This window comes from Artibeus jamaicensis, unplaced genomic scaffold (assembly GCF_021234435.1).
Source record: "Artibeus jamaicensis isolate MK-2021 breed Jamaican fruit bat unplaced genomic scaffold, CSHL_Jam_final contig_452, whole genome shotgun sequence".
In the NCBI taxonomy this organism is placed as follows: domain Eukaryota; kingdom Metazoa; phylum Chordata; class Mammalia; order Chiroptera; family Phyllostomidae; genus Artibeus; species Artibeus jamaicensis.
The window spans coordinates 3,835,570-3,849,721 of record NW_026521837.1 but is presented as its reverse complement, the minus strand read 5'-3'; the positions used below and the strand labels follow the sequence as shown (position 1 = coordinate 3,849,721).

The 14,152-nt window shown below is 36.4% G+C and overlaps 1 protein-coding gene across 4 annotated transcripts in view; it reads left to right on the top strand.

Moving 5' to 3' along the window:
- The window catches only part of MAPK10 (mitogen-activated protein kinase 10), a 340,107-nt gene that overhangs the window by 193,701 nt on the left and 132,254 nt on the right, over window positions 1–14,152 (top strand). For all 4 annotated transcript variants that reach the window (XM_037163882.2, XM_053666317.1, XM_053666318.1 and 1 more), the window contains one exon: window positions 3,673–3,842. In XM_037163882.2, coding sequence (XP_037019777.1) covers window positions 3,673–3,842 — 170 coding nt within the window. The remainder of the gene's footprint in view (window positions 1–3,672; window positions 3,843–14,152) is intronic.

The following is a 14,152-nucleotide window of genomic DNA, read 5'->3' as shown; positions in this document are numbered from 1 at the left end:
TTGCCTTTCGTGCATCCCCTGCTGGAAACTGACCTGCAGGGAGCCGGCCTGCTACCCAGGCATGTGCCCTGACTGGGAATCGAACCGCGATCATGTGGTTCGCAGGCCCGCACTCAATCCACTGAGCTATGCCAGCCAGGGCCTGAATGGCTACTTCTTGCAGGCCCCCAAATGGGGACCTGGTCCACGACCCAGCCATGTGCCCTGACCAAGAATGAAACTGGTGACCTTTTGGTTCACAGGCCAGTACTCAACCCACTGAGCCACACCAGCCAGGGTTGTAGTGGTTCTGAGACTGATAGCTGCCAAAGGGTTGGGAGACTGGGTGAAAAGGTGAATGGGTTAACGAGGACAGATTGGTAGTTACAACATAGTCATGGGGATGTAAAATACAGCATAGGGGATATTGGGGGATCATTTTGTAAAGTATGTGATTATCTAACCACTATGCTGTATACCTAAAACTAATACAAAATAACATTGGATGCAAACTGTAACTGAAAAATAAAATTTAAATAAAGTAAACTAGTCATTCTGCAATTGTGGAGCTTCTTAGAAATACACACTCTTAGCCCTGCCACTGTTCTATTGTATCAGAAACTTTGCAGTGGAACTCAGTAGTCTGTTTCACAAGCTCCTCAGGTAGTTCTGATTCATGCTGAAACTTCAGATGCTCTGCCTTAGCTATTGGCCTCCTCAATATGAATTTTTTGTTTTCCCTTTTTGAGTTCTAATAATTAGCACTCTTTGTTTCTTTTCTTCTTGGGTTCAGATCATAAGTTATATGACCTGAGCTAAGGATATTCTAAAACATAGAACTGGAGAGATTTTTTAGCATTGATAATATTTTTCTGTAACATGCTTAATAGTACATTTTCATAGGCACTTAGAGAAAAGTTTGACCTTTATAGTCCTGACAAGGAAGAGTGCATGGAAATTGGGGATAAAATATACTGCATTAAATATGTTCTGAGCTTTTAGAAACTCAATTTGGATTGTAGGCTTAGGATGCAAATGAGATCTGGAGGAAATTCTTCAACAACATATTTGCCATTCAAGAAAATTTCTAATCCTGTTATCTCTGTGTCTTACTGCTGGTAATTAAAATAGCCTTTTCCCAATTATTTGAGGTACTTCCAAGAATATATTTTCTAACTTTTAGATTTTAATAAGTTTAATTCAAAATTAAATATAAAGAGGGTACTTGAAAGAAAATTGTGTATGAATTCACAAATATTATGATGATTTTCAATCTTATTGTGAAAAATTATGTGCTCTGAAATGAAAATAAAAGATTACTGAGTAATTAGAAAATATGTCAGAACATTAGGCATTTAACTTGAAAAGGTTTTATTTGTGTCTTTTTGACTGGGAATTTTCCTGTTGCTAAAAGTTTTGCTCCTGGTATAAAATCTGTGATTGCTTAACCACTTTACCAAACTACAACCAAGTCTATATAGTTTCCCCATTATATAAATAGTCCTGTTGTAGATATGTGCTGCCAAAAAACCAAGGGGACTTCTCAGGAGTGTGAACAATTGCTATGATGCAGTGATTTATCCTGTGAGAGCACTGAGGTGCTGGGTAATCCTTGTCCTAACTGGGACACTGGTTTCCAGTTTGTGTATGCCATGCACAAGCAATAGAATCTGGCAGTTCATAGAGACACATAATATGCTCCCTGTGGCAGATGCAGAAATACTGTTTCTGCTGCTTAATGAGTGTTTTACTTTTTAAATATCTCAGGCAGAGTGATATGATCTGTTTTACAATCTTGAGGGGTAAACCTCTCCAGTGAGTGGCTCTCAACATGCATCAGAATACTCAGAGGGCTTAGTAAAGCAAATTGTTGGTCCCTGCCCCACAGAATTACTGGTTCAATCTGTGTGAAGTTGGAGTGAACATTCGCATGTAACAAGTTTCCAAATGAGGTCAATGTCCTACTCATTGCAGAAAAAGCAGTATTGTGCAATAAACCAACTAAATGTGAGCCACATCACTTATCACGTAGCACACAAAACATGCATGAATCTCCCAAAATGCCTGCTTAGGGTTATGCCTCCTCTAATGGTACAGATCTTTTATTTTTCAATTGCTGGGATTGGGGGAGGAACCCACAAAACATGTGAGTGTTCACAACCTGAACAAAATCACTAAGGAGAGGGGGTGACTGTGGTGTAGGCATGGATGCCTCAAGGTTAGACAATATTCTGTAAGGTCCCTTCTGACTATAGAATCTATAGTATTTAACATCCTAGAGTGAAATATGAGGTCATTTATGGGTAAACAAAAATCATGGGTAATGGAGATTTATATTATATACATCCATAAATTGTGATTTAAAATTTCAAGGACAGATTCTTCAATTGGTAAATATAATTGATAGAAGAGCCTATTTTAAAGATAAACAATAGGTATAATTGAGATTTAATATCTAAGCTTACAAAGAGTTGTTTAATATTTTAAAATCATCTTAATTTGGACTAAAATTATTCAGTATTTAATGCAGGATAATAACATCTTTGATATTATTGAGAATAAATGAAGTCAATACTATTTAATCAAAACTTACCTAGTTAAAAAATTTAAGCTACACATTATTTTGTACCACAGTTCTTCCTGAGAAAGTAATGTGAGAAGTCTGTCCAGAAAGTATCCATCCAAGTACTATGAAAAATAGAGACATTTATGAAGAAGACAAAGACACAAGAAACACTGTACATAGGACAGTGATGCCTCAGTCCCTTTCAAAGTAGTCACCTTGGAACCTCACACAGTTCTCCCAATCACCATCAGCTGCCCCATCATGTTTTCCTGGATTTCATTGATTGTTTGAAATCTCTTCCCTTTCAAAAAGTGATTTTAGTTTTGGGAAGAGTCAGAAGTCACAGGGCACCAAATATGGGAATAAGGGGGCCTGAGTCACCTGGGTGACTTGATGTTTTGCCAAAAAATTGTGTGTGAGACATGATGCATAAGTGGATGTGTTGTGATGAAGCTGCCAATCACCAGTTGCCTGTAGCTGTGACCTTCTGAATCACTGAAATAGTTTCCACAGAGGAATTTTCAAGCTTAATGCAAAATTTGATGCAGATTCATTGCTTTACTCACTCAGTTGTTTTGAATACAATGGTCACACAGTACACCTCCTGATTCAATGGCATCTATTGCACCCACTGACTAGTACAGTGAAGTCGTCATGGTTCACACATGCACATTCCAGTCCACTCTCCTTGGCTGCCAAGTTACACCGATGTCATGCAAACTGTTCTCATTGTATTAGCAGTGGCTGGGCTTTTCCCGGATAGATGCATTCTGTTATTCTTTCTCATATGGCTATTATAATGGCTGATCAGGGTTTGCCTCCGAAGAATCTAGCATAGTCCTTGCGACCAGCATATGTGCAGTAGATGTTGGTTCCAAAATAATTAAACAGTTTTTAATGAAACATTTCAAGAAAGGTTATGCAGATTTAATCTAGGATTATTTTATTATAAATAGTTTTAATATTGAAAAATTGTAATTATGCCAGGTAATTTTACATGGATGAATACATCATTTTTCTATGTGATAGATGACTAAGTATTAGTAATCATTAAAAGAACAGGTTTCTCTGTAGCTCATCATTTTGGTCATTCACTTGTCTCTTGTTATTGTTGTTCTTTTTCACAGGGATTTGACAAACAAGTGGATGTGTCATATATTGCCAAACATTACAACATGAGCAAAAGCAAAGTTGACAACCAATTCTATAGTGTGGAAGTAGGAGACTCAACCTTCACAGTTCTCAAGCGCTACCAGAATCTAAAACCTATTGGCTCTGGGGCTCAGGGAATAGTTTGGTAAGTGGAATAGATTTAATTTATATTTTTAAAGGGAGAACATACTGTGTCAATTAGTCACACATGCATGCATACATATATACAAACACAAAAAAACCCATAAATAAATTGCATGAATGGGAGGGAAAAATACATGCAATTGAAGAATAATAACACTGTGAGCAATATTTGTAATTTGTTACCCATTTGCTAACAATATGTAAAACTACTTATAACCACTTTTTCTGGTTTCAAAAAGTATTCATCACACAATAGCCATAAAAAGCCCTCAGGGATCCAGAGGTCTACTCACTGTTATTAGTGCAATTTAGAAAATTTCATTTGAATGTTTTCACAAGAAATGAAGGAATATGTGCTAAGATAACTAGCAAATAAAGTCCCCTACAATCTAAAGAAGTATAAATTATGTCACAAATGTTCCTATGACTTTTAAAGTTCAATATTTAATATTGTTACCTATCAGAAAAGTGATGTTTTAAAAATATTTGCTGAATGTTTCCAAACAGATTCTGTGATACTTCATCATAAAATTTTCATAAAAGAATGACAGTTTTGAGTGGCCAATTGAAATGATGACAAATCAAGATCTAATTTAGCTATTATTAGGTTGATAAGCATTTCTTTTAGATAGTTGTAACTAGTGTAGCAATTAAATATATTTAGTATGAAATTCTCAGTATACTGATTTTTAATTTTATGGCTTACACTTATAAGCAAAAGTTTAGGACATGCATTACATATTTATATTTATAAAAATTATTTGTATTATATAAATTACTGCTATGTTAGTAATGTTCATTTAAAAACACTTTTAAAGGATGAGATGAAGAATTTTTTTTTTTTAGCAGTTTTAGATTCATGGCAAATCTAGAAACAGGCACAGAGATTTTCCGTGCATGGCTTCCCACCTTACCAACATCCCCACCACAGTGGTACATTTATTGCAAGTGATGAACCCGCATTGACACATCATAATCACCAAAGCCCATAGTTTACATTGGGATTCACTTCTGGTGTTGTATATCCTATGGGTTTGAACAAAAATGGCATGTTTTCACTTTTATGTTATCGTGCAGAGCATTTCCACTGTTCTAAAAATCCTCTGTGTTCCTCCACCACTCCCTGCCTCTTGAAACCATTGATCTTTTTACTGTTCCCAAGTCGTGCCTTTTTCAGAAAGTCAATTAAATGGAATTGTAAAGTATGTACCCTTTTCAGATTGGTTTCTCACACTTAGTAATATGAACTTAAAGTTTCCCCACGTCTTTTTATGGGTTGATGGCTTATTTCTTTTTAGGATTGAGTAACATTCCATTGTCTGGGTGTACCACAGTTCACTTATCCATTCACCTATTTTACAATGTCTTGATTGCTTCCAGGTTTTTGGCAATTATGACTAAAGCTGCTTTGAACATCTGGGTACAGGTATTTGTGTAGACATAAGTTTTAAAGGTTCACTTCATTTTGACAACTGGTTTTAAGTTTACTCTAAATACTTAGTTGATTCAAATGGCAAAAGTGCAGAGTTAGGGTACTTATTAAATCATTTACTAGCATTTAAACCTCATTTATCACATACCAAGTCTTTCACACAAATTTACCTAGCATATTTTAATCTTTTCTAATGTCAATTAGTTCTTGCAATTTGAAAGGTAGAATATTTTAATATTTTTAACAATGGGCCAAATCTTTTATTTTGAAGATAGTTATAAAGGTCAGGCAATGTATGTATGTATATATGTACATATGTATTATGGTGCAAGTGTGAGGTGAACTCCTTCGTGGCAAAAAAACAATTTCATTATTTAGTAGGCTGAATAATGGTTTCCCCAAAGATTATAGTGCCCAGACCCTAAACTCCCAAGTCCTTGAATATGTTATCTTACATGGCAAAAAGGACTTTTCAGATGTAATTAAGGTTAAGGATCTTAAAATTGGGGTGGTTATCCTAGAATATACAGGTGAGACCAAACTAATTACATGAGTCTTTAAAAGTGGGAAAGAAGAGCTTAAGAGTGGGTCAGAGAAATGCAATGGGAGGGGAGAGATAAGAGATTCGAAACAAGAGAAACTTGCCTTATTGGTCTTGGCTTTGAAGATGAAGGAAAAGGGTCACTAGCCAAGGAATTGGGTGGCTCTTAGAAGATAGACTGGCTCTCACCTGACAATCAGCAAGAAAATGGAGACTTCAGTCACACAACCACGAGGAACTGAAATCTGCCCACAAACCCAAATGAGCAAGGAAACAGATTCTTCTCTAACACCTTCAGAAAGGCACTCAGATTGCCAGCATCTTGATGTTAGCCTCCTGAGATGCATATAGGCCTTTTGATCTATGGGACTATAAGATAATAAATTTGTGTTGTTTAAGCAGCTAAGTTTGTGGTGACTTGTTGAGGCAACAATATTAATACATGTGATATAGTAAAGATTCTACTATTAAGATAATTGCTGTAAATCTCATAAAAGCAGGCACACTAAACTATAATGTTTTCACAAGAAAACATTCAGGGTGCCTCTGTCAACCCTATAGACTGTGAAATTCCCACTCTCTCTCTTTTTTAATCCTCACTCACAGACATTAATTTTAAGAGAGAGGAAAGAAGGAGAAGAAGGAAGGGAAGGGAAGGGAGGGGAGGGGAGGGGAGGGGAGGGGAGGGGAGGGAAGGGGAGTGAAGGGAAGGGAGACAATGAAAAACAACTTTGTGGGAGAGAAACATCAATCTTTTGATACTCCAACCAATTGAGCCACCCAGTTAGGGCCCTACTGCCTTTTGAAGTCACATCTTTAACCTTTGGTAATATGTGACCCTGTGCCAGGAGGACAAAGTGTGCTTGAGAGGGAGCAATGTTAATGTCTATACAGTAGTAAGTAGAGTGAGGTTTAATTTTTTCTGTATTACAATATATGCTTATATTTACTTCTGCATTCTATTAGATGGTCTGTGTACCACCAAGAGAGTAGGAATCCCCACTTAGGAGATCATTGCATTCATGAAAGACTTTCAAAATAAAATAGAAAATAAAACAAAATCAAAAGTTCTTATAAAGTAGGACAGATGGGAGAGAGAGAAAACAGAGTGATTATCAGATGTCTTTTTAAATGGAAAATTGTAGAACACCAAAAAGTTTTCTTAAGATTCTCAGTTAAGCTGCCCAAATACTTTGTTTCATTTCCCTTTAATTAAAAATCCCACAGAAAATGAGGACTGTTAGTGAAAGGAAGCTGATAGCCCTTTAATGATTCAGAAATAGATCCAAAGCAGAAATTTTGCTTAGAAGTTAACAGATCGTCACAGAACAATTTAAAAAATCTACCATTAAGAATTTTGCAGTATGTTTTATAGGACATTTTGGACCTCTATTTCTCCTTGTACAGAATGAAATCATCTTAGGTCTCAGGCATAGTAACAGAAAATATTTGTATTTTAAAAAAATGTTATTATATTTTTTCCATTACCAATTATCCCTGTTATAACCCCTTCCCTGCTGCAGTCACCACACTGTTGTCTGTGTCCATGAGTCCTTCTTCCTTTTGGCTTGATTCTTCCAACCCCTAATGTCCCTACCCCAGAGCTGTCAGCCTGCTCTCCATCTATGAGTCTATCTCTATTTCACTTGCTAGTTCAGTTTTTCCATTAGATTCCACACAGGAGTGAAATCATATGGTTTTGTTTTTCACTGACTGGCTTATTTCACTTATCATAATATATTCCATGTCCATCCATGCTGTTGCAAAGGGTAAAACTTTCTTCTTCTTTTTTTTTTTTTTTATGGCCGAGCAGTATTCCATTGTGTAAATGTCCTATGGTTGTTTTGTCCACTCATCAACTGATGGACACTTGGGCTGCTTTCATATCTTGGTGATTGTAAATAGCACTGCAGTGAACATAGGGGTGCTTATGTCTTTTTGAGTTAGTGTTTCGAATTGCACTGTTGGTAGGACTATAGATTGGTGCAGCCACTGTGGAAAACAGTATGGAGGTACTTCAAATAATTAAAAACCAAACTCTCATGACCCAGCAATTCTACTTCTGAGAATTTATCTGAAAATATGTCCCTGACTAAAATTTTTAATCCATCTTTGGCTTCAGGGAATGCTGTAGTGGGTTCGATCTTCCATCCAGACAACTAAAATCAACTTCTAATCAGTAATAAGCCTGTTTTATCTTCTTATCATTTGAGTTTACTGGTGAAGCACTTTTAATTTCCTTCAAGAACTTTTCCTTTTCATTCACAACTGGGCTGTTTGGTGCACAAGACTATCTCGGCTTTCGCCATGCCTTCTTCATTAAGCTTAATCATTTTTAGCTTTTGAGTTAAGTGAGAGACATATGACTCTTACTTTCACTTGAACTCTTAGAGGCATTGTATAATTATTATTAGGCCTAATTTCAATATCCTTGTGTCTCAGGGAATAGAGAGGCCTGTGGAGAGGGAGAAAGGTGGGGGAATGGCTGGTCACTGGAGCAGTTAGAAGACATACAATATTAAGTTTGCTATCCTGTATGGGTATAGTACATAGCACCCCAAAACACTTATCAAAGATCACTGATCACAGATCACCTTGACAAATGTAAAAATAATAAAAAGCTTGAAATATTTTGAGAATTACCAAAATCTGATGCAGAGAAATACAGAGAGTAAATGCTATTGGAAAAATGACACTAATAGACTTGCTTGACATAGGGTTACACAAACCTTCAATTTGTAAAAAAAAATGCAATTTCTCCAAAACATAATAAAATGAGGTAAGCTTGTATTCTGCTTCTCTGTGTGAGCAGAGAAGTCCTCTGTAGCTTTCTGGGTGGAGAATTGCAATCTATGTGTTATTTAACAATGGTGCTTAGGAACCAGATGAGCAAATCATTTCAGAACATTTTTCCAAACATCAGAAGAGTGTTTCATTAGCATTGTTTCTATTACCAGTTTCAGAACAAAAAGAGAACATAGGGAGAGATCAACAGCAGGGAGTTCATTGTCTTTTCTCACTCCCTCTTTGTACTGCTTGCCAAGCCAAGAAACATTTCTATTTTCAGATTTCTTTCTCTAGAGATGATTCTAACGGACAATGAAAGAGATAGCAAAAGTCAACAAGCAACTTTAGCAGAGAAGACTTACCAAGTTTGGTAGGCTCATGAACTGAAAATAGCTGATCATATAGCTTTAAATGACAAGATATAAAACCACATTTTTCTTCTTTGGCATGTTTTCTTTGTCCTCTACATGTAATCAGCTTATAAGCAGTCCTAGTCCAATTTTGCAAAGTGATCTTTTACAGGATATTTATATCGAAGATGGACACTTACTACTGACAAATGATAGACTTAGAGTGGATTATAGTAAAAAATCTGTGCCTAGAAAATTAAGTATTTAAAATTAAGATGATATACATTATGTGAGCTAAGCTTTTCCAAAATTCCATTTAGAGCTAGAGGATGGCATTTAGTCAAAGCTGAAATAATTGTTCTTATAAAATGTTCTGCACATAATCCAGTGGATTTATTTATCTTTATTAGATATATAGCCATACATGCAAATATATATAATGAATATATAACCAATATAAAACTTATAATTTATATTTTATATACTTATATAAGATACATACATATCAATCCAATGGATTAGTCCACTTTAATTGAATATACAATACATGCTATAAAACATATATATAATGTATATAGAACATATATTGTTTTATTTTTCATAAAATTTCAAAATATTATTTTTGGTGAATGTCTTTTAATTAGTGGTCTATAGTAGCAATTTTCAACTAGTATAAAACAAGAATTTTAAAATTTTATTTATTTATTTATTTCATTTTATTTTTAGAAAGAGGGGAAGGGAGGGAGAAAGAGAAGAAAAGAAGCATCGATGTGTGACAGAAACAGTGATCAGTAGCCTGTCACATGTGCCCCAACCAAAGACAACCTGCAATCCCAGGTGTGTGCCCAGAGTGGGAATTGAGCTTGCAACCTTTTGCTTTGCAATATGATTCCCAATCAACGGAGCCACACCAGTCAGGGCCCACAAGACTTTTTAGAATATGCAATACATGACTATTTACTCTAAGACACAGACCTCTTTTCCCTTAGATTGTCAAATTAAAAAAAGGAAAACAGCCAACCCATCAATAGTTATCTTGTATAAATGAATCAAGTTTATATCAATTTTTGTCAGATGAGCAAAAAATAAAATGTATTTTTTGGTGTGCCACAAAATTTTAGTGATTAGTTTGTGTGTGCCATGAGATGAAAAAGGTTGAAAATCACTGGTCTATAGCACCAAGATCCTATACAGGTAACTAAAGATTTAAATTGCCAGGAATGTTCAGCCAAACCTCGGGTGTTCACAAATTGTTATTTCATCACCTTTCTTTGATAAATGGAAGTGGTGTGTATAATGAACCTGCCTCTCAGTTTCCCCTTGGCTTGGTGAAGTTTAGGAACAGATAGACTGAAAGTAAGTCTAGAATTTTTGTAATTTTGGCGCACATGTGTATGAGAGAGACAGAGAGAAAGATCTATACACAGGTAAGACAGATAGAAAACTTCCCATAAATAACACTGTGGGGCAGGAAACTAAATTTGTTATAGCACTTTATCTAGTGGGCCTTTCCTTGGACCAGAATCTGATACTGAAGCTGTATTATCTTCGTACAGATGTGCAGATACATACCTGTTTAAGCCTAGTGTCCTCCAAAATAGAATTTAATGTGATGAAATAGATGAGACTTAGTGTACATGTAACATGCAAAGGATTTCAGGGAATGGTGGTTGCCACATCCTTCATGGTAGTGTCTCTTCAAGGGTACTGATAATATAAGGCAAACAATGAAAATCACTCCTAGAGTCTCAGTTGTTGACTGACGAGCTAGGCCCCCTGTACCTTTGATAGTAGGGGTATAGAAAGAAAAGGGGCTTTCTTTGTGGTTTGTTTCGTTTTGTTATTTTAGCTGTAGAACACAATTTACATTTTGTTTTTCTATTTCAACTTATAGTAGTAAGTATAATTACTGTGTCTAGGCCACAGCTCTCATAAAAAAAACAAACCACATGTAACAAACTAATAGAACCAAAAGCCAAACAAAGAAAATAAACCCCTGAATTTGTTCAAATGCTCAAAAAATTACTAGTAATAATGCCAAATCAAGTAACATTACCAGAACAATCAATATTTATGCAATCATTTCCAAATAATAAATAATAGCCTGTATGTGCATTGGAAAAGAAAATGGTTTATTGAAAGTCCCCCCTTTTAATATTTCTATTTTATTTTTTTAAAAAAGAGTATTGAAGACTTCTGCCAAGATGGAGGTTTAGGTGAATGTGCCGTGCCTCCTCACACAACCAAGTTTAGGGACAACTAAATATTAGCATCAGAAAACACAACCAGAACACGGAAAACTGAACTTTTCGGAAGTCCGCTAACAACAAATTCTTCAGCCCGACCGGTAAGGGGCGAAACCGGCGTCTGGTGAGGAGTTACAAAGGAGGGCTCAGTGGGACCCGGGCGGAATCCAGACGCGCGAATCCAGACGCACGGGTTCCAAACCCAGGATTGGACCTAGTGAGCGACCGAACAACCCACCGGGTGAGCGACTGCAGAGGAGACAGTGGGGAGGCGGTGCAGCGTGTTGACTGCGGTTGCCTAATTGCGCAAGCGAGGGAGTGGGTGATTGGACCAGCCACGGCGGCGATAGACGGCAGCCAAGGCGATAGAGGGCGCCGCCATTTCCCCGCTCTGACCATGCCCCCACATACAGCGTCACAACCCAGCGACCTGGGACTCCAAGGCGCCGCTTCTCCCACTTAAAGGGCCAGAACAGACCAAAAATGTCGCAGGAAGACCTCAAAGCCCCAGAGATAAATCTAAGCGACGAAGAAATAGCAAAACTCTCAGACGCACAGTTTAAAACACTGGTCATCAGCTTCCTCACAGATCTGGTTGATTATAGCCACAAATTAGAGAAACATATGAAGGCTAAATTAAGGGAAATGAATGGAATTCCACAGGAAACCCATAGAGATGAAAAGGAAACTGGGACTCAAATCAATGGAGTGGACCAGAAGAAACCAAATAATGGCCAAACAGAAAAGAGTCAAGGAGCAAGAATTTAAAGAAATGAGGAGAGTCTTAGGAACCTCCAGGACATCTTTAAATGCTCCAATATCTGAATTATAGGGGTACCAGAAGGGGGAAAGACACAACCACCAGTGGAAAACTTATTTGAACAGATAATAAAGGAGAATTTCCTCAATCTGGCAAAGGAAATAGACTTCCAAGAAATCCAAGAAGCCCAGAGAGTACCAAAAAAGTTGGACTCAAGAAGAAACACACCAAGGCATATCATAATTACATTAGCCAAAATTAAAATGAAGGAGAGAATCCTAGAAGCAGCAAGAGCTAAGGGGACAATCACCTACAAAGGAGTCCCCATCAGACTGTCAGCAGATTTCTCAGAGACCTTACAGGCAAGAAGGGGCTGGAAAGAAATATTCCAAGTCATGAAATCCAAAGACCTACAACCAAGATTGCTCTATCCAGCAAAACTTTCATTTAGAATGGAAGGACAGATAAGGTGCTTCTCAGATAAGACCAAATTCAAGGAGTTCATCATCACCAAGCCCTTATTATATGAAATGTTAAAGGGACTTATCTAAGAAAAAGAAGTTAAAGAAACATGAACAGTGAAAGGACAACAAACTCACAGTTATTAACAACCACACCTAAAACGAAAGCAAACTAAAAGGACAGCTAGATCAGGAGTGGAAACATAGAAATGAAGATCTCAAGGAGGGTTAGCAACAGGGGAGTGGGAGGAGGAGATGGGGGGGAGAAGGTACAGAAAACAAGTAGCATAGACAGTAGATAGAAAATAGATGGGGGGCAAGAATAGCATGGGAAATATAGAACCTAAAGGACTTGAGACACATGGACATAAACTAAAGGGGGGTAATGGTGGGGTTGGGGGGGCAGGGTGGAGGGGAATGAAGGGGGGAATAGAACAACTGTAACAGCATAATCAATTTTAAAAAATAAATTAATTAAAAATAAATAAATAAATAAATAAAATGATCTCCCAATAAACCTAGTGCCCACCTGAAAAAAAAAAAAGAGTATTGACTCACTTTTAGCAGCTTTTCTTATCTTAAAAAGGAAAAGTTGGAGCTACTCCATCTATACTCTGATTTAATTGCCCTTGAACTAACAGCACACATTTACAAAATGAATGGCAAGCAAGGGTTAGGGAACAACTTTAAAAATATCCTAGAACAAAGGAGACTGAATCTTGACCATGTTAAGGGACACGATGAAAACATATTCAATATATAGTCGCTAATGATTAAGATTGGGAGAGAAATTAAGTAAATTCTCTGAATTTTGTAAATTATTTGCACATTTAAAGATCATCGATTTAATGAAGATACTTTAAGATACCTTGTATTATCATGTTCCATCATTACAGTTATAAATACACCTATACCTCAAAATAATTGAATTTGCTACTGTGCTATATCAGTGATAGTATTTAACTTTCAATCTCTCAGAACTCAGTTTACTCACCTGTAAAATGCAGATAATATCAATATCTCACAGAACTCAAACATTATAAAACAAACTAGATACATAACATTGTCTTATAAACCAGATTTTATCATGAACTTTCAGTAGGTTCAAAGAAGTTAGACTTAAAGTTGCTCTATTCTACCAATGAAAAATTGTAAAGGGTTAACATATGTATGTAACCCATGAAGATGCCTGATTTTAACCATTGCTTAATCATCAGATTGGGCATATTATATGAATATTTCACTGAGAATATGGGATTTAAAAATAACTTTACTAAGTAAGTCTGGCAAAGAAGCATCTTAACTTTTCATTTTTATCTTTTAATCTGAGCTTTAGTTAACAAAGATGATTTACAGTAATTAAGTTTTAAACATTAGTTTTCAAATTTACAACATGGCTACACAGACCCAGCTAACCATCTTTAAGCACAGAATTTGGATGAAAATGTATTATGGTTGTGAGGTTGATGGTTTGGAAAGAGATGGGTAAAATCATCCAGAAGGTTTCTCAAAGCACCAGATGTCCCGGGTAACACAAAAAAGACTTGGTCCATGCATCCAGAATGATAATTTTATTTTGTTTCTGGAAACATCACTCCTGAGCCTATGACACATTCTCTTCTTAGAGTTCTAATGAGCCATTATGGTAAATGCTGCATCTTTAATCACACATTTCCATTTAGCCCCTGACTGGTGGAAATGATTACCCTCTGACCCACATCTGGAATATTAGCA